The sequence below is a fragment of the Garra rufa genome, chromosome 18 (genome assembly GCF_049309525.1).
Source record: "Garra rufa chromosome 18, GarRuf1.0, whole genome shotgun sequence".
In the NCBI taxonomy this organism is placed as follows: Eukaryota; Metazoa; Chordata; class Actinopteri; order Cypriniformes; family Cyprinidae; genus Garra; species Garra rufa.
In genome coordinates, this window is record NC_133378.1 from 7,313,115 (window position 1) to 7,335,223 (window position 22,109).

Below are 22,109 nucleotides of genomic sequence, written 5' to 3' on the forward strand. Positions count from 1 at the left end.
GACAAAGCCTTATTCACGAAACTCAAGCAGAAAGAATTTCTGACTGTAAATGGTATCTAAAAACATTCTTACATAAATTGTCACACTCGATTCATTGGGATGGTTTATGTAACAAAGGATTTATGAGCGATTTACACAGAAATTTGTTCCACTTGCGTTTTCGTGAGTTGGGCTCAAAGAATGACAGAACGAAAGAGAGAGAATCAAATCTTTAAAGTATGACTCTCCCTCTGTTGTTTATACAATCAAACCGCAGAGGAAGCGGAGAAGAGAATGTTTCAGGCATGCAATTAGACACCTCTCTCTCAGGACCTCGCGCAAGGGGCCAGAGGGAGCCATTAGGGGCACTTTATTGATTGGGGGTCTGTGAGTGGCCCTACCCAGTGTGCATCTGGAGTTGAGACTTATAGTGCCAGCCCAGTGTATAGCACAACTCTATAAAAATGATGACATGTCTATTAAAGGGGGAATCGATCGGCTGCATTATTGCGGGGTCACGAGTAATTGTAGTTTCTCTGGCCGCTTCCTCAGCCCTGTGTGAAATCAATGATGGCTGTGATGGGCATTAAGGGAGAAGAAGTTTTATGGCAAAGGAAATTTATTGAAATGATAATCATTGACCTTATTTTTGCATTTGTGTTTTTTGTGAGCGCAACTGTTTTTCTTGAGCATCAAATCAGCATATCAGAATGATGTCTGTAGGATCATGTGACACTGAAGACTGGAGTAATGATGCTGAAAATTCAGCTTTGAATCAGAGGAATAAATTACATCTTAAAATATGTTCATGTAGAAAACTGCTATTTTAAATTGTAATAAAATCTCAGTTATTTGCAGGCTTTGTGAGCTTAAAAGGATTGTGGACAGAAATTGTCCTCTGATTTTCACCCCAAAATCTTTACAAACGCTGTATAAAAAAATATTCAATGACCATTATGAACCCTTTGAACTGATTTTGCGTCATTGTCGACAGTCAGAGTGATCGTGTGGGGCTGGTAGGGAATATTTTGAGGCTTGGAATAATTCTCAAAATGCTTTATTTGTACATTACTTTATTAGTTGACTGCTTCAAGGGGGAAAAATACATAGTTGGCAGTTTGTATCACTGTAACTGGTACGTCAAATATAAAATGTCACATTTATAACCCATGATTTCATGATATTTGAGGTGGACATCGTAAACTGTGGTCTTTTTTCTTGTAGCTGCGGGACGCTCTCAAATGTCAGCAGTGTCAGAAACAGTTCCGATCAAAAGCTGGACTCAATTACCACAGCATGACTGACCACATTAAGGTGAGCGCCGGTGCCAGAACACACTTTACTTTTGGCTTTTATAAGAATTAACTGCAGATCTATAGCAGAGCTCATCTCCTTGGTGTCAAAACTGATCAAAATATAAGTTTTGGGTCCAAGTTTATATTAGGTGGCTTTAACTACCATGTACTTACATCAAAAAATAAGTACATTGTGCTTATTGTGTTCATATTGTATTGCAAAAGACTTTTTGCTGCTATTGAGGTGGGATACAGGTAAGGCTCGGAATGTAGCGCTGAAACCCTATTGTAAATTTTAGAATGGCCAAGGATCAGCAATCTCCACGTAAAACTGATCGTGCAGACTAAACCGTAAGTTGTAGAGACTTGAAACTTGGAGGGATGGTAGTACTCCCACCATCTACAACATCACCAAAGCATGCGCCAATTGGCCTGACGGGGATGCTGCATCGATCAAAAGTACAAAAGCCTTGGATCTTGAGAAATTTTCGGGTATTTGGGATTTTTTTTTTAAACCTACTTTTGCAAAACTAGTCCTAGGTTTTTCACCCGATTAAACCGATTTTCACCGGAATTAAACCAGTGCAGTAAGATTCTCTGTAGAGTGAATACCAATAATTATCAAAAAAAAAGTTGAACTTTCGACTCAAACATCAAAATGTTTGAAAATGGCAGGGCTGGCTTTTACTTAATCTGAGGTCACATGAAACATTTTTTGGCACTTGGCCACTTGGTGGAACTATAAGAGACAAAAACATAAAAATGGCTATAACTAAGCAATTATTCGTCCTATCAACATAAAAATTGGTATGCACAGTCTTTGTCCAAAGCGCAAAAAGAATCTTTAAGGACAATTGCTTATCCCAAAACACATGGCCGCCATTGGTTAATGAATTTTGAGCATCTATTAGACAAGGTTATTGAAGGCCAGTCGGAACAAAATTTGGTGGGCCTGACTTGTGGCCCTAAAGGTCAATGAGAAATTTGAAAGAAATGGTCACTGGGGGGCGATAAGTCATTTTTCAAAGGTGTAAACGATTGTACATTGCACAGTTAGACACTGTATTCTTATCATATGATAGATCTCCTCATTCCAGTGGCAGTGCTGTCAATCGAATTGTTTGTTAAATAATTGACAAGATGTAAAAATCTGGGGAACAAAAAACAGTGCAGTGCAGTTCTCTAGACTCTGTAGGACCCCCCCCCCCCCCAAATGTGAAATTTACCCTTTGGGAAGCTATAATGGGTATAGAAAAGGGGCCTGTCCAAATATACCCAAAAGCCTATAAAGCCTAAACAAAAACTCAAAACTTCACAAAGCCTGGGGAGCATATTCGATAGATGAAGTATGTAACGTTTTAGGGAGCTCAGACCACAGCTGGCACTATAACAGTCATACTTGTTAAAACACATATGTGACCCTGGACCACAAAACCAGTCATAAGGTTAAATTTTACAAAACTGAGATGTGTACATCACATGAAAGCTCAATAAATAAGCTTTCTACTGATGTATGGTTTGTTAGGATAGGACAATATTTGGCCGAGATACATCTATTTGAAAATCTGGAATCTGAGGGTGCAAAAAAATCAAAATACTGAGAAAATCACCTTTAAAGTTGTCCAAATTAAGTTCTTAACAATGCATATTACTAATCAAAAATTACATTTTGATATATTTATAGTAGACATTTTACAAAAAATCTTCATGGAACATGATCTTTACTTAATTTCCTGATGATTTTTGGCATAAAAGAAAAATCAATAATTTTGACCCATACAATGTATTTTTGGCTATTGCTACAAACATACCCCAGCGACTTAAGACTGGTTTTGTGGTCCAGGGTCACATATTTGTATGATAAATTACCTGGATTTGACAAAAATGCGTTTTTTAATCATTGATTTAGGTGGTTACAGGCTTGTTAAATAATATGTAATGTCTTTTTTGATATGTGCTTAAATGCCTTAAAGCACTTGAGCCCTGGTTGCTTGCAGTTTTGTTTATAAATGCAATTGAAGAAATGAATTATAAATGTGATTACATGCAGGTGTTTTTAAAATAGAAGTACAATGTATTTCAAATATCGGCCCCACTTTGTGGGTACATGTTTTTTACAATGTATAAATCATTTAAACAATTAAAATTGCATCTCTTTTAACATCAGTTTATAAATTAAACATTCAGTCTCTTGAAATGTTGTTCTTTCTCTTCTTTTACTCCCTCGTAAAAAGAAACACTTTTGCATACTTCTAAAAAGAGTATTGCTTATGAAAATAACGCAGTTTAAAGAAATATACATACTGTAAGTGTTGACCCAATGTAATGTTTTCTGACATTTAATTGCGTGTTATTTACAAATAAATAAAAATGTCTGATAGTTTGACTTTATGACTAAATGCAATTAGCTGAACTTCATAGTGTTTTTTTTTTAAAAACATATTTATATGAAATATAATTATTGTTTTGTCTTTGAAAACAAGCATTTATGGTAGACTAAAATATACTTTTGCATCATTTCTATTAAAACGTATGTCATCTATCTAAATATTTTGGTAAGTGTACGTTTATAATGTTAAAATTTAAATTCAGTACATTTTAAAATATATTAACTTTGATGTAACATCAAAAAACACACTACAGTTAAAATTCTAATCAAGTACTTGCGCTTTAGTATGTTAGCCAACACATCAAAACAAGTGTATTTCTTTAAAGATGACAAAATATTATTAAAACAATGTTTTAAAATATGCTGTACTTCAAAACTATTAATTTGCCATTATTAAAGTTTATTTATGGGTGTTATGAAACATAGTTATGAAAATGTAACTTAAGTGGCCATTATTTCATTAAAATTATATTATGTAAATGTACATTTATTACAATTAAGCGCAATTATTTTTCCCACGGGACTCCTCGGGCAAAAAGGCATCTGGTTGGGAAAAAAATCTGAAACTATAGCACTTTAATATCTTTAATAAACGATTGGAGTACAGTATGTGCAGCAGAACAGTGTTTAATATTACATACAGTGACCACTACAGAGACCAGCGGCTGCCCAGCGTCCACATCGCCCTCTAATCTCTATTATATCTGACACCATCTCTATACTCCAGCATCACTTTAAGACCTAAAGCATCCATTAGGCCCTAATCATTAACTGCACATATGGGAAAAGGTCTAGCGCACGTCTAGTAATGCCTTTTAAAACAGTCTTCAAGCAGTATTTTAACTGTAATGATTGTCTCCCGTTCCCCAGCCTTTTTTCTATACAGTAATAATTTCCTCAGCATTCCTGAGCTATTAACAGCTTTCCTGCCAGTAATCTTTCTCCACGGCAAATCACGGTAATCTGCCTTTTGTGTAAAGTTCATCTGTTTTTTTCCAGTCAAATTCAGCCAACATCTGAATAGGAAAGGCACATCCCGTAATGATGATGGTGTCCCTTGTGAACCTCGTGAGGTTTAGTGTGAAAACATGAGAGAGAAACATTGGTTAAAAAGGGCCGTGAGGATGTAAGCTCCATCTGCCAAGCTCAAGCATTAGCTGCAAACAATATTTCCAATGAAATGTGTTAAATTATGCACAACCAAATGTCTCAGAAACAGTATGAAACATTAATGAGGATGTGCATTTAGGTCTGTGATTTGTTATTTGAGCCAGGTGCTGCGTCTCACTGAGCCAAACGTTTAAGAATCAGCATAAGGTCTGAGCCACATTGCGGCTTATTCTAGCCAAGAACAACCCACTTCACTAGAAAGAAAGCGACATATGCGTAAAGCAATTTCGGCGCAGGTTTTCCGAGATAGAAAAAAATAGTGATTCACCAAAATAAACATTCTTGCTCAAAAGTGAAATGTCTGGAAAGCGCAGTGAGTTCTCCTCCGCTAACAAAAACACAAAATTATTTCCAAATGTCTGTTTTGGTGAATGACCTTGTAAACAGTCTTAAATGAGTTAAAAAGTCCTAAATTGCTGCAGATCCGTGTCATGTGGGTTACAAAGAAACAGCAAAGCTTTTAAACAAGTTTTTACAAAAAACCTTCTGCAGTCTTTCATTAATGTACTGTAAATCACAGAACAAAAGAAAATCACTCGCTGCTTTTTGCGGATTAATTTATGTAGCTGTGTTATGTAATCTATATTTAATTATTGTTTATGCATATACAATATACAGTGCCTTGCGAAACTATTTATACCCCTTCATTTTTTCACATTTTGTTATGTTGCTGCCTTATGTTAAACTACTTTAAATTATTTTTTTTCCCACATCAATCTACACTGCCTACTCTGTAATGGCAAAGCAAAAATAGGTTTTTAACATTTGTGCAAATTTATTAAAAATAAAAAACTGAAAAGATCCCGTTGCATAAGTATTCATACCCTTTTCTGGGACACTCGAAATTTAGCTCAGGAGCATTTATATTGCTTCTAGATGTTACTACACTTCGAGTGGAGTTCAACTGTGCACACACCTCTCAGAAAAGGTCTTACAGCTGAAAATGCATATCAGAGCAAAACCCAAGTCCTGAGGTCAAGATAACTGCCTGTAGAGCTCAGTGACAGACTTGTGTTAAGGCAATGATCTAGGGAAGAGTTCAGAAAAAATCTGCTGCATTGAAGGTTCACAGAAGCATTATCCATAATGGAAGACGATTGAAACAACTAGGGCTCTAGAATATGTCTGCCAGCCCCCATTCAAGCTGACAGAGCTTGAGAGGTGAAAAGGTGAGGCAAAGAATGGCAGATAATTGCCAAATGCAGATGTGCAAAGCTTGTCACATCATACCCAAAAAGACTTGAGGCTGTAAAGGTGCTTCAACTATGTACTGAGTAAAGGGTATGAATACTTATGCAATGTACTTATTTCAGTGTTTTATTTTTAATAAATTTGTCAGATTTGTCATTGATGTGGGGAAAAACTAATTTAAAGCAGTTTAACATAATGCTGCAACAAAACAAGTATGAATACTTTTGCAAGGCACTGTACAGTTTATATGAAGGTTGTTTCAAGTTCAGTTAAATTAGAAAAGTCTGTTAAATGTTCAAAAAATGGTTTCAGTTGTACTGTAATGTTGAAAAATAGTGGTGGAGTATTGTTATCAATGAAACTGGTGTGTTTAATAATAGGCTACTTAGTAAAAAAAAAAAAAGGGCATTAAAGAGATATATCCAAAAATGAAAATTCTGTCATTGATTACTCACCATAATGTCGTTCCAAACCCGTAAGACCTTTGTTCATCTTCAGAACACAAATTAAGATATTTTTGATGAAATCGTGATACTCTTGTGAACGCACATTGAAGACTGACACGGAAAAGAAGACATTTTTTCAGAAAGCTCTCGGACTTCATCAAAAATATCTTAATTTGTGTTCTAAAGATGAACGAAGGTCTTACAGGTTTGGAACAACAAGAGGGTGAGTAATCAATGACAGAATTTTCATTTTTGGGAGAGCTATCCCTCTAAACACATTTCAGAATACCATATTTATGTTGTTTCTATATTTATTTGTAGATTCAGTGTGAAATTATGACAATATAAATATATTAATATGTGATGAATCAGAAATTACAGAAAAATATGTGATTAATTAGTAAATTGACAGCTGTAGAGGTGGTTATCCCATTTTACAACACAATATTCAAAGGCCAGAATTTTCTGCTGTAATTATGACAATATGCTTGTTTTTTTTTTAATTGACTTATTTTGGTGTGATTAATTTACTAATTAATCACACATTTTTCTGTAATTTTTTCATGTTTAATCCCATATTAATATATTTATATTTTCGTAATTTCAGTGAATCTACAAATAAATATAGAAAAACATAATTTTTATTATTAATCAAATTAATAATTAATTTAATTGTAAGTTAACCACACATCAATTGAAAATTACCCTCCAAAAGATCATTTTTAATAAGTCGTTATTGTGTTAAATAAGCACTGAATAGGCATAACAAAAGCTTTCGAAATGAACATAGAATTGATTTACATAAACTTCGAACCCTCAGCTCCCTCCACAGATTTTCTAAATTTAATTTTTTTAGCCACTCCTTTGTTTCCTTGGCCGTGTGTTTTGGGTCATTGTCATATTAGAATACCCATCCACGACCCATTTTCAATGCCCTGGCTGAGGGAAGGAGGTTCTCCTAATATTTGATGGTACATGGCCCCGTCCATCGTCCCTTTGATGTGGTGCAGTTGTCCTGTCCCTTTAGCAGGAAAACACCTTAAAAGCATAATGTTTCCACCTCCATGTTTGACAGTGGGGATGGTGTTCTTTGGGGCATAGGCAGCATTCCTCCTCCTCCAAACACGGCGAGTTGTACATGTGCTGTTTTGAGCAGGGGGACCTTGTAGGCACTGCAGGATTTCAGTCCTTCACGGCATAGTGTGTTACCAATTGTTTTTTGGTGACTATGGTCCCAGCTGCCTTGAGATCATTGACAAGATCCTCCCGTGTAGTTCTGGGCTGATTCCTCACTGTTCTCATGATCATTGAAACTCTACGAGGTGAGATCTTTGCATGGAGCCCCAGACCGAGGAAGATTTACAGTTGTTTTGTGTCTCTTCCATTTGCGAATAATCGCACCAACTGTTGTCTTCTTCTCACCAAGCTGCTTGGCGATGGTCTTGTAGCCCATTCCAGCCTTGTGTAGGTCTACAATGTTGTCCCTGACATCCTTGGACAGCTCTTTGGTCTTGGCCATGGTGGAGAGTTTGGAATCTGATTGATTGATTGCTTCTGTGGTCTTTTATACAGGTAACAAACTGAGATTAGGAGCACTCCCTTTAAGAGCTTGTTACCTGTATAAAAGACACCTAGGAGCCAGAAATCTTGCTGATTGATAGAGGATCAAATACTTATTTCACTCAATAAAATGCAAAACAATTTAAAACTTTTTTTAAATGCGTTTTTCTGGAAAAAAAAATTTTTGTGTGTGTGTGTGTGTGTTCTGTCTCTCACTGAGTACGTTTACATGGACAACAATATTCCGATTTTAACGCGATTAAGACAATACTCTGATTAAGAAGCAACCATGTAAACTGATATTTTTTATTAATTTAATCCGACTAAAGTCATAATCGGAGTAAACACAAATCGAATTAAGACAGGTGGAGTATTCCTATGTTAGTCGCATTATGGAAGACATGTACACACCTTAATCACACTATTCCCCTTGTGTAGGACTTTTCGCCACATTTTGCAACAGGATACACACTAATGCTGCGTTTCAGGCAGGTTTTTTAGCTCGTAAATCACAACTTCAAACCACAACTAAATGGCCTAAGCGCATTTATTATTTTTATATTAATAATAATTTGATTGCAACGTTATATTGTCCTAAACTCTATTTTTCCTCCGTGTGCCACTTGCATAAACACCGCACCCCTAGAGACTGATATTGTTGTTTCGCGGGCTACTGGGAACTGGGAGTACGCCGATCTAGTACGAGTTCACGGGTGGGAATTCACGGGTTTGACTGCCTTTCCAGTGCACTTTCACGGGTAGAAGTTTGGAAAAACACGGGTTGCCTGGCATAACGCTCTCAGTTGGTCGCACATGCATATGCTTTGGTTTAATTTTTATTTTTTGCTACAACATGGGATTAATCAATGCTCATTGCTGATAAATAGTTTGTCTGTTATCATAATTTATAGTTTTATGGTAACGTAGTTAACATTCAACCCGTTCATGCACTCGCATGTGTCATTAATCGATCTATGTACTATAACATGTAAAACGGGAACATGAAAGGAATATTCTAAAAGCAACTCATGTAAACACCTTAACCATATTGTTGTCTTATTCAGAATAAGGTCATTAATTAGATTACTGGTGTCCATGTAAACGTAGTCACTGTCTCAAACCTACCATCAAAATTAGGACTGATCATTTTTTGTCAGTGGGCAAACATACAAAATCAGCAGGGGATCAAATATATTTTCCCTCACTGTACAGCATTTCTAACAAGCACATCCAGAAATGTGAAACATTCAGAAAATATGAGGAATCAGCTTCTGTGCAAATCCAGTGTTGAACCGACCCTTGTTTATGAAGCAGTCCAGCATAAAATGATTTGCACAAATATTTAAGAATCTTTGGCACATTTCCTTCAAAAAATGAAATTCATCCAGAGTGTTTTTCATGGCTCAGTCTTTGGGTACTCTCATTTGTACATCAAAAGACAATATTTGTAATGTTTATGTGGTGAAGACTATATGTTAATAAGGACTATAATGTCTATAGGAGCCATGCGTATAGGGCAGATCGTCAGATAGTCATGGGCGGGGCTTATCCATAGTGTGACGTCACAGTAGGGAGAAATCAGAAACAGTGTATTTTCAGACGCTGCTTCTGATTTATGGGGATTATACAAACAGGAGTGACTGAATTTTTACTATTATAGGCTGGATCTTTACACACACTGTGGACACACATCAGTGTTCAAACACCTCATATAAGTGAATTTAGCATAATAGGTCCCCTTTAAGGCTACAATGTGGCCATAACATTGTTTTCAGAAACTGCATGTGAAGTAGCATTTGGGTATATATAGACAGAGGTGGCATTAATGCATTTACACTGCAATTATTATTGCATAATTAATGGTATGAGATTAATATGTTTTTAATTGGCACTAATGGGTGTTAGAAAAGATATGAAACTAAAACCACCAGTAGGTGGCAGCAAGTCACTGTTTTAATGCATGTGTGAGTCATTTAGTCATTCATTTAACCAACTATTTCAAACAGCTGATTCATTTAGAAACAAAGTAAGTGACAGTCTTTATGATGAAAGAGTCACTAAATCGTTGGCTCACTTGATTGAAGGCGAGAGCTGCAGGTGATGCAAATCCGGAGCATCTCTCACACATCATCTAACCCTCTTCATTATCATCTCTCTGTTTTGAGTGCCTCTGGGTGTTAGCACTGACATATTTTGGTTTAACAGTCTGTGAGTTCATTTTTTTAAAGTCCCCAACTAAAGTTGCATCTCAGGCTTAGTGTTTACCCTCAGGTGCTGTGTTGAGGTGTCTAGCGTCCTTTTTAGATTGTACACTTACGTCTCATTTCCCCTGCTGATGCTTTTAACAGACCAACGACAGTGCTGTAAAAAGCGTTGCCGTTAACACGCCTTGAGTAAATGCCCCTCTGTAAAGGTTTTGAAGAGTGCCAGGCATCTGGCTTTTAGAAAGCAGTGATTGGAAACACACTATTGTAAAGACTTAAGGAAGAGTTTCTGGAAAGACACTAATGTGTTGTGTTGTATTTGTTTCTCGTTTGTAAGCCCTCGGCGAGTGAAAATGTGTCTGAGGAGGAGCAGGAGGAGAGAGAGAGTCTACGCTGTGTCCTCAAACAGATGGGCCGAATCAAATGTCCCAGTGAGGTAGGAATTTGTCACTGGCGACTACCGTCTGTCTGTCTCCCTAGACAGCACTGGATGTCCTTAATATGCCCTAATTTCTGTCTCCATTCTGTCGCTCACTTTCTCTGTTTTATTTTTTGTTCTGCTTGTGCACGCTGTTTGTCTATCTATCCATCCTTCTATCTGTCCATCTGTCTGTCTGTCTGTCTGTCTGTCTGTCTGTCTGTCTGTCTGTCTGTCTGTCTGTCTGTCTGTCTGTCTGTCTGTCTGTCTGTCTGTGTATCTATCTATCTATCTGTCTATCTATCTATCTATCAATCTATCTATCTATCTATCTATCTATCTATCTATCTATCTATCTATCTATCTTTCATTATGTCTGTTTATCTATCTTTCTGTCTGTTTTTTTGTCTATGTATGTCTGTCTGTCTGTCTGTCTGTCTGTCTGTCTGTCTGTCTGTCTGTCTATCTTTTTTTATGTCTGTCTGTCTATCTGTCTTTCAGTCTGTCGTTCTGTCTGTCTGTCTTTCTTTATGTCTGTCTGTCTGTCTGTCTGTCTGTCTGTCTGTCTATCTATCTATCTTTCATTATGTCTGTTTATCTATCTTTCTGTCTGTTTTTTTGTCTATGTATGTCTGTCTGTCTGTCTGTCTGTCTGTCTATCTGTCTTTCAGTCTGTCGTTCTGTCTGTCTGTCTTTCTTTATGTCTGTCTGTCTGTCTGTCTGTCTGTCTGTCTGTCTGTCTGTCTGTCTGTCTGTCTATCTATCTATCTATCTTTCATTATGTCTGTTTATCTATCTTTCTGTCTGTTTTTTTGTCTATGTATGTCTGTCTGTCTGTCTGTCTGTCTGTCTGTCTGTCTGTCTGTCTGTCTGTCTGTCTGTCTATCTTTTTTAAGTCTGTCTGTCTATCTGTCTGTCTGTCTGTCTGTCTGTCTGTCTGTCTGTCTGTCTGTCTGTCTGTCTGTCTGTCTGTCTGTCTGTCTGTCTATCTTTTTTAAGTCTGTCTGTCTATCTGTCTGTCTGTCTGTCTGTCTGTCTGTCTGTCTGTCTGTCTGTCTGTCTGTCTGTCTGTCTGTCTGTCTATCTATCTTTCATTCTGTCTGTTTATCTATCTTTCTGTCTGTTTTTTTTGTCTATGTCTGTCTGTCTGTCTGTCTGTCTGTCTGTCTGTCTGTCTGTCTGTCTGTCTGTCTGTTTTTGTCTGTCTGTCTGTCTGTCTGTCTGTCTGTCTGTCTGTCTGTCTGTCTGTCTGTCTGTCTGTCTGTCTGTCTGTCTGTCTATCTATCTATCTATCTTTTTTATGTCTGTCTTTTTTGTCTATGTCTGTCTGTCTGTCTGTCTGTCTGTCTGTCTGTCTGTCTGTCTATCTTTTTTTATGTCTGTCTGTCTGTCTGTCTGTCTGTCTATCTTTTTTTATGTCTGTCTGTCTGTCTGTCTGTCTGTCTGTCTGTCTGTCTGTCTGTCTGTCTGTCTATCTATCTGTCTTTCAGTCTGTCTGTCTGTCTGTCTGTCTGTCTGTCTGTCTATCTATCTATCTTTTTTATGTCTGTCTTTTTTGTCTATGTCTGTCTGTCTGTCTGTCTGTCTATCTTTTTTTATGTCTGTCTGTCTGTCTGTCTGTCTGTCTGTCTATCTTTTTTTATGTCTGTCTGTCTGTCTGTCTGTCTGTCTATCTATCTGTCTTTCAGTCTGTCGTTCTGTCTGTCTGTCTGTCTTTCTTTATGTATGTCTGTCTGTCTGTCTGTCTGTCTGTCTGTCTGTCTGTCTGTCTGTCTGTCTGTCTGTCTGTCTGTCTGTGTCTATCTGTCTTTCAGTCAGTCTGTCTGTCTGTCTGTCTGTCTGTCTGTCTGTCTGTCTATCTATCTTTCTGTCTGTTTTTGTCTGTCTGTCTGTCTGTCTGTCTGTCTGTCTGTCTGTCTGTCTGTCTGTCTGTCTGTCTGTCTGTCTGTCTGTCTGTCTGTCTGTCTGTCTTTCTGTCTTTCTTTCTTTCTGTCTGTCTGTCTACCTGCCTGCATGCATGCATGAGTTCACCAGTTAGATTAGCACTAACTAGCATAAACCAGCCTGGAAGTTCATTAAGTTGGTCTTTTCAGCAGACCAGTCTGGTTCCAATTACTATGTGTGAAGAAAGTGATGAGAAGAAAAATTAAAAGTGTAGAAGAGAAGATGAGAACCTTCTTGAAAAAAAAAAGCTTATTTGTCAATAAGTATTTACATGTAGTTGGTGTTAACAAAGGAAAGCTGTAACCCAGACTGTCAGCCTACAGATCAATGGGTAAATTAATGAAGTATGTTTGATTCTCTGTCAAACAGGGCTGTTCAGCTCATTTCTCCAGTCTGATGGGCTATCAGTATCATCAGAAACGCTGTGGCAGAGAGCTGCCAGACGGACAGAAGCCTGTCTTCCTGTGCCAGCACTGTGGTAAGACCTATCGCTCAAAAGCTGGCCGTGACTACCACCTGCGCACCGAGCACTCCGTCACTGCCCTGCCTGCACACTCGGTGAGATTACACAGCCACACTACACGTCATAGTACTAATCTGACATCAAGTGGAAAAATGTCTCCAGATGTCTGTTATATCACCCCGTTTAGCTCACAGCTGAGGACTGGACACAGGAAGACAGTAAAGATGAGGAGGATGTGCTAGAGGACGAAGAAGAGGAGGAAGAGGAGGAGGAGGAGGAAGATGAAGAACCTGTCCAGAAAAAGTGCAGAGAGAAGATAAAGGAGAGAGTAGATGAGCCGGTGGAGAAGATCGAGGAAAGGAAGGAGGAGAAAACAGAGGCGCAGGAGCTGCTGGATTTGGAGAGGACGCCCAGCGGCAGGGTGCGTCGACGCTCGGCTCAGGTCGCGGTGTTCCACCTGCAGGAAATCGCAGAAGACGAGCTGGCCAAAGATTGGGGAACCAAACGACGCATCAAAGACGACCTCGTACCAGACATCAAGAGGGTACGACAGTGTTGAATCTACTTTAAACTGCTGCACTATAGACCCATTTGGAGTAGACATCACAGTTAGGTCACCTGCAGCTGCATGTGCATTGTGGTGGCAGAAAAACACTGGTAAAAAGTGGAGGCAAACGGGTAAAATCCATGGAATAAAAGAAAAAATGTATTGTTGTGCCTTTGGATGTCAGAATCGGAATGCAAATCATTTTTATAGAACACTGTGGTCACCATTTGAAGCTAAACAAAGACATTTAAACAGACAGACTATGGATGAAACCTACTATGAATACTCTACTTTTAAAGCATAAATTTGATTTAAGCAATAGGTCTACATAATATTCACATATGCAGTTCATAGGGGACATATTGTATTATAGTTACAGTATAAAATACTATTTTAACCTATAACATCTTACATATTTACACATTTACCTATTTTATCTCAGAATTCTGACTTTTTTTCTGCAAATGCAAGTTTGTATCTGGTAGTTTGGACTATAACTCTTGCGATATGACTTTATAGCAAGTTTGTCAATTCTGAGGAAAAAATCCCCAGAAGTGTGGGATATAAACTCATGATTCAAGGGGAAAAGAGAGAATGACAAGTTAATTTTTCTTATTTAAATTATATAATTTCAGAATTACAAGAATAAAGTCAGAATTTTTAAATATAAACTCACATTTATTTATTTTTTCCATGGCCTTCATAGACCTCTACCTAAAAACTGTAATTTTCTGCTACCAGATAAGCTCCGCCCACAAAAACACATCAAAAACTCTTAATTGGTCTATAAACCTTATGTGACAAAGTAGCTTGGCATATTATATAATTTATAAAAATCTCTAGGATTTGTTTATTAGCAGTATTTATATAACACAAAACAATAAAGAAATCAATTAGTTTGACAGCATCGATTTTAATTTATATTTCATTAAAGACTATATGAAAATCTTAGGTCTGGTAATTTAACATGTTAATTTGATGCAATTAAACTGGGTAAACAAATTAATAAATGACTCACTCATTAAGACAGTGATTCTGGTGGTTTTAGTTTCATATTGAGAGTCTCATTTAATAAAAAAGCCAAACAAGTTGCCTTGTGCTACTTAAAAATTTAGTTAAAGGGATAGTTCACCCAAAAATGAAAATTGCCCCATGATTTACTCACCCTCAAGCCATCCTATGTGTATATGACTTTCTTCTTTCGGACAAATACAAGTGGAGTTATATTAAAAAATGGAAGTTAATAGACGTTTGCTGAGGTTTTGAAGCTAAATAAAGTGCATCCATCTATCATAAAAGTGCTCCACACAGCTCCGGGGGGTTAATAAAGGTCCTCAAAAGTTGATCAATGCATTTGTGCAAGAAAAATATCCATATGTAAAACTTTAAAAACACCAATCTGTAGCTTGCGCTAACTGTCGTACATGTGTTCACGAGAAAGTTGTGTTCCAGCGGATGACTTCAAAATCTCAACACCCATTCACTGCCATTCAAATTTTGGAAAAGACAGGACATTTTTTAATATAACTCTGATTGTATTTGCGTGAAAGAAGAAAATCATTTACATCTAGGATGGCTTGAGGAAGAGTAAATCATGGGGTAATTTTAATTTTTGGGTGAACTATCTCTTTAAATCAGCCGTGCTTCTAAATTTTGGTAGTTACTCCTCATATACACATTTAACTACTTATTTTTTAATTGCTTTGTACACGCTTTTTTTTATAGCTCAACTATACACGACCAGGCCTCCCTAACTTTAGTCCTGAAACTGTGAACGGCTGGAAGAATGAGGTGAAGGAAAAAGGATTTATCTGCTGCCCCAATTGTGTAAGAATCTGTCTTGTTTTTCTGACTGAACTTTGACTTTAACAGTTGCTAGTGCTTCAGTGACAGAATCCAACCTTAATGTGAACATCTGAATGATATCAGTAGATTTAGATTTGCTGGAGAAACTGAAGAGCTCTTGAAAATTGTTTAAAAAGTGTTGACATTTTTGTTGTTCAGTTCTTCTCCTCAAGTCTCTCTTGATTTCATAACAGAACTGCGAGGCTATCTACTCTAGTGTGTCTGGACTTAAAGCGCACTTGGCAAGCTGTAACAAGGTATATAAAAAAACTCTGCATGCTTTTCTGTACTGTTAACTAATTATAGATCATTTTAACAACTGTATATACTGTATACATTTGATCTCAGATATTGCTGATACTGTATCAGCTTCACTGTTGTTATTTTTTCCTCACAGGGAGGAGGCGACGTAGGAAAGTACACTTGTTTGCTCTGTCAGAAGGAGTTTAACTCTGAGAGCGGCGTTAAGTACCATATCAGCAAGACACACTCTCAGGTAAACCAAACACTCACTAAACCTGTGTACTGTTTTTTTTTTAGCAAAGTAAGCTAAACACTTGCCCTTCTTAGTCTTCTAGTATTAAAGGGATAGTTCACCCTCATGTCGTTTCAAACCTATAAGACCTTCGTTCATCTTCAGAACACAAATTAAGATATTTTTGGGTGGGGTGGCGGGACTAAGTTCACTAACTGTAATGTAATTTATTTTTTATATTTTTGGAATTTTTATTTTAATTACATTTTTACATTTTTATATTTTTATATATAGTTTTGGTTTTAGTTTCTAAGAAATTTAGCAAAGAAATAATCAGAGCATTTTCAGAACTATTTATAACTAAAATAACCAAAACATTTGAATTAAATGAACTTTTATATTTTTCAGTAGATTTAAAATATTTAATGGAGAGATTGGATTTTCCATAAAATTGGTTAAATCCAAGTTAACCTCCTAACAAATTAAATGGCAATGTGTAGATTGGATTTATGATTTTAACAAAGGTCACAACATCTCTGCCATCATATGGAGATTATTTTATTACTGATATATTGAAATATAAAAATATTTTAATGAGAACATTTCAGTAAAGCGACCTTCCCTTACAAGCAAGATGTTGCTCATTAAAATATTTGTGTGATGATGTTAACTTGAGTAGTGCTTAGAATTTATATATTTTCTTATATTATTTTATAGGTACAGATTTATATTATATTGCCATTCAACACATATGTTATTGATTTGTGTGTGTGAAGCACTATATAGTTTTGAATATTACAGAAATAGTTTCTTATTACATATACACTGCTGTTCAAAAGTTTGGGATCAGTACTATTTTTTATGTTTTTTTGTTTGTTTGTTTGTTTGTTTTTGTTTGTTTATTTAATTAAAAATACAGAAAAAACATTAGTATTGTGAAATAAGTTTGCAATTTAAGATAGTGGTTTTCTATTTTAATATACTTTAAAATAGAATTTATTCCTGTGATGTAAAGCTGAATTTTCAGCATCATGACTCCAAGTCTTCAGTGTCACATGATCCTTCAGAAATCATTCTAATATGCTGATTTGTTATCAATGTTGGAAACAACTGCTTAATTTATTACTATTATTATTATTATTATTATTATTATTTGCAACATGTGATTTTTTTAGAATTCTTTGATGAATAAAACGTTACAAAGAACAGCATTTATTTAAAATAAACATGTTTTCTAATAATATACAGGTGTATCTCAATCAATTAGAATGTTGTGGAAAAGTTAATTTATTTCAGTAATTCAACTCAAATTGTGAAACTTGTGTATTAAATAAATTCAATGCACACAGACTGAAGTAGTTTAAGTCTTTGGTTCTTTTAATTGTGAGGATTTGGCTCACATTTAACAAAAACCCACCAATTCACTATCTCAACAAATTAGAAAATGGTGACATACCAATCAGCTAATCGACTCAAAACACCTGCAAAGGTTTCCTGAGCCTTCAAAATGGTCTCTCAGTTTGGTTCACTAGGCTACACAATCATGGGGAAGACTGCTGATCTGACTGTTGTCCAGAAGAATCATTGACACCCTTCATAAGGAGGGTTAGCCACAAACATTCATTGCCAAAGAAGCTGCTGTTCACAGAGTGCTGTATCCAAGCATGTTAACAGGAAGTTGAGTGGAAGGAAAAAGTGTGGAAGAAAAAGATGCACAACCAACCGAGAGAACCACAGCTTTGAGAGGCTTGTCAAGCAAAATAGATTCAAGAATTTGTGTGAGCCAAATCCTCACAATTAAAAGAAAAAGAAAAAGTGAATTACTGAAATAAATTAACTTTTCCACGACATTCTAATTTATTGAGATGCTACCGTTCAAAGTTTGGAGTTAGTACATTTTTTCTTTCTTTCTTTTTTCAAAAGAAATTATTAATACTTTTATTCAGCAAGGATGTGTTAAATTGATAAAAAAAAAGTTATAGTAAAGATTTTAGAATTTAGATTTATATTTTGAATAAATGCTGATCTTTTTAACCTTTTATTCATTAAAGAATCCTGAAAAAGTATCACAGGTTTCAAAAACAAAACATTAAGCAGGACAACATCCAACACTGACAATAAAAGTAATAAATCAGCATATAAGAATGATTTCTGTAGGATCATGTGACATGAAAGATGATAAAAACTAGTGGTGGGCCGTTATCGGCGTTAACGTGCTGCGTTAACGTGAGACTCTTATCGGGCGATAAAAAAAATATCGCCGTTAATCTATTTTCAAAGTTGGGCTGGGAGCTGGGTCTAAAATACGCAAGATATGATGACTTTCACCTTGATATTTTAGCGCGGATGACGTATACCTAGTTGAATTGCACTGTAGGGGGCGAGAACGAGTCTTCAACTTCTGTGAAATTACCACATCAAATGAGACGTGCAAACATGGATGCAGTTATGAAGCCGCTTCAGGGCAGGTGCGTTGCTAGACCCTTTTTACTGGGGCACGTGAGTTATGATTAACTTTGATAATCCCGAAATAAAGACATTAAACTATATGCAACAACTGAATTGACGCTTCTAAAAGCAACGCAGTTTAATCGAAGACTATGCAAGCAGATAGGCTATCCATGCCTGTGCGCGTCTGTGTATTTAACGGTTACGCGCACGTCGTGCAGCCTTTTGCGCAGAAGTACTTGGTTACACAAGTTTGTATAGGTAATTATGTTGTAAATGCAATTGTCAAGCAGTTTGTGATGCATTTTGGAAACAGGAGATGAGCGCCTGATCTAATGCGCCACCTGGCCCGTTCTCGAAGACTTACTTTTAGTCATTATTTGGGTAGCACACATATTCTGAATGCCTTCAGCAGAATTCAAATTAGCCATTTTAATCTAGATTAATCTAGATTAATTCCAAGATTTAATCTAGATTAATCTAGATTAAAAAAATTTATCTATGCCCACCCCTAATAAAAACTCAGCTTTGCATCACTGAAATAAATTATATTTTCAAGTATATCAAATAAATTCAATGCACACAGACTAAAGTAGTTTAAGTCTTTGGTTCTTTTAATTGTGATGATTTGACCACACATTTAAGAAAAATCCACCAATTCGCTATCTCAACAAATTAGAATAAGGTGACATGCCAATCAGCTAATCGACTCAAAACACCTGCAAAGGTTTCCTGAGCCTTCAAAATGGTCTCTCAGTTTGGTTCACTAGGCTACACAATCATGGGGAAGACTGCTGATCTGACAGTTGTGCACAAGACAATCATTGACACCCTTCACAAGGAGGGTAAGCCACAAACATCCATTGCCAAAGAAGCTGCTGTTCACAGAGTGCTGCATCCAAGCACGTTAACAGAATGTTGAGTGGAAGGAAAAATTGTGGAAGAAAAAGATGCACAACCAACCGAGAGAACTGCAGCCTTGAGTATATTTAAAGTATATCAAAATAGAAAATTGTTATTTTAAATTGCAAAAATATTTGCATAATAAATAGAACTTTGATGAGCAAAAGAGACTTTGTTAAAAACATAAAAAATCGTACTGATCCCAAGAATATATATTTGTACCTTAGTGTCAACTTTAATTTTTGTGTCATGGGGTTTCCAGTGATGAGTAGTTTCCTTCTAAAATGTTCTACTGCCGAGAATTCATGCAAATTCACTAACAGTCCTTGATTTTCGCTTCCCCTTTGTACTTGATGTGGCCTTATCTGCACAGAACTGGTTTCGGGCGTCTACCAACGAGTTGGCCAACAACAAAAAAAAAGAGCCAGAGAGCAATGGCTTACAGAAGGACATAAAAAACGTAGTGCCTGGAAAGAGGAGGGGAAGAAAGCCCAAAGAGCATCACCTGGTGTCAACGCCCTTTCCAGTAGAGACTCAGAGCTTCAGCCCAGCTCCAACTCCAGCTCCGCTTCCACCCCAGTCCCTAAGCCCAGCAACCCCAGAAACCCAAACCCCCGTGCCCAACGCCCCACCCACACCCCCTGCCCCAGTGGACAGTGGGAATCCAGCCCAAGCCAGAGACTCACAGCCCCCTATAAAGAAACGAGGCAAAAGTAAGAAAGCGCCGACCGCTGAGTAACACGGCTTCCACTCCGTCAACACCAGAAGGGATGCTTTCCGAACTACTCCGGATAAAACTTTAGCCAATTCGGTCACAGAAATGAAGGATGGCACGGAAGATCGAGCTCGGAAAGACGAACGGCAAAGCGAGGGGATGAAAAACAGCAGATGATTTGCGCTTGTATTGATTTCACACTGATCTTTGTGTTTTTTTAAGCTGAGTATATACATTATGTGTGTGTGCTTGTGTATACTGATATAATATACTCCTGTTGGTTTTTCATTCCATTTTTATAGTTCGTTTTAATAAGTTGTTCACTCTAAAGGGGTCAATAACATTTAAGCTCCCAGTTGATATGGTATATATATATATATATATATATATATATATATATATATATATATATAAAAAGATATATATACGTAGGCCTTTTTTAAAGCAGAAGTTACATTTCTACGTAATTTTTGGGTAGTTACATGTCAAGTCAACATGTCCGGTGGTTTCATGATGTGTTTAAACAATTTTTTTTAAGAATATTAAACTCATTCAATTAGCATGGTGAGCTAATTTACTGCTAACGTTTTATCACGGTTATACTCTGCTGTGTATATATAACATCTATATCTATATATGAATATATTCAAAGCAATTCATCTTCGTCCATCGGTTTCAAACAAGGTGCGTCAAAAGGATGTGTTTGGGTTTGTTTCGTCAGTGGCAGCTGAATGGAGGGTTGGATTTAGATTGACAGCTGTTGTAACAGTGTGCTACTGTGCAATAGTGTTGCTTTCGTGGTTTCTTGTCCTGTCTCTTGAGAGGTCTCAGCCCGTAGCCTTGCGTAACTCCCTATATCCCGCGTCCCTTTGGGCCGTTTGCAGTAGTTTGTAGTTTGCTGCAGTTGACCTGGAGGTCTTTGTTAAAAACCTTTAACTGCTTTGAAATTTGGTATTGCTGTGTGCTTACATTTTGTCTGATTGTTTTGTATTGGAATAAGAGCTTGTGACGCTTAACGTAGAAGGAGTATGCAGTGCAGATGATTAGAGATTCAATACTAGGACTACAAATGTGTATAAAGCATAGGAATGCCCTTTGACGTCTGTGATGTCATCCGTCCTGGCTTAAACTTAAGAGGTCAGTCATTCACAAAAAAAAATCATGTGAGGTAATGGAATGAAAAACACAGGATTTAGAGATGTGAACTTGAGCGCTGCGTATTTAGATTGCCGTGACACGAACGCCCATCTAGCGCATGTTTACATAGAAAACCAATGGAAGTTGCGCAGTGTAATGCAGAAATGTGTCCTGTGTGAACGGCTCCTAAGATTCAAAATGAAAAAAATAATTTAAAGTAAAAAATAAAAAAAAAAATTTTTTTGGTGAATCTCATAAAGCATGGCAAGAATATTTCAACAAAAAATCTTAGCAAAAAAAAGTTAAATTCTATTTTACTAAAAGAAAATGATTTTTTTTAGGATTACTTCTTTTGTAATAATACTTTTATGACAGTTAAGCACATTTTACCTCTCAATTCTATGGAAGCTTGTTTCCGCAATTTAAAAAAAATAAATTAAATGAAAGGTAATTGCAACGGTTTATGTCACAATTCTAAACTTTTTTGCACAGTTATGAGAACAAAAAAATTTGGAATATAACAATTGCAACAAAAAAAGCCAGAATTGTGAAATAAAAATGTGCAATTACCTTGAAATTTTTTGTTTTATTTAATTTTATTATTCTATACAATTCTCATTAAAAATGTGAAAAATGTAAATTTTCATTAAGTTATTATTATTTACTTTTTTTTTTACAAAATAGGAATTAAAATGTAACTATTTTCAATTGCCTTTTTAATTAAACAAAAAAGAAAATTTTGTATTTAAGTTTATATCTAACAATTCTGACTTTTCCCCCAGAAATTCTCTTTTTATTTTATTTTATTTTGTTTATTTTACAAACTTCCATACAATTCTCATTCTATGATAAAAATTACATTTTATTTCCTATTATGTAAATAAATAAAAAATAATATATATATATATTCTATAAATTTATTTAAAGTAATTTAAAGTAATAAGGTAATTGTGACTTTCTATGTCACAGTTTTAAAATAT

The 22,109-nt window shown here is 36.2% G+C and overlaps 1 protein-coding gene across 1 annotated transcript in view; it reads left to right on the forward strand.

Annotated features, from left to right (window-relative positions):
- The window catches only part of znf512b (zinc finger protein 512B), a 138,788-nt gene extending 118,506 nt beyond the window's left edge, over positions 1-20,282 (forward strand). The window contains exons 9-16 of the mRNA XM_073823805.1: positions 1,204-1,293; positions 10,572-10,670; positions 12,966-13,145; positions 13,259-13,603; positions 15,332-15,433; positions 15,646-15,708; positions 15,849-15,947; positions 19,651-20,282. Coding sequence (XP_073679906.1) covers positions 1,204-1,293; positions 10,572-10,670; positions 12,966-13,145; positions 13,259-13,603; positions 15,332-15,433; positions 15,646-15,708; positions 15,849-15,947; positions 19,651-20,016 — 1,344 coding nt within the window. The 3' untranslated portion in view covers positions 20,017-20,282. The remainder of the gene's footprint in view (positions 1-1,203; positions 1,294-10,571; positions 10,671-12,965; positions 13,146-13,258; positions 13,604-15,331; positions 15,434-15,645; positions 15,709-15,848; positions 15,948-19,650) is intronic.
- The last annotated feature ends 1,827 nt before the right edge of the window (positions 20,283-22,109 follow it).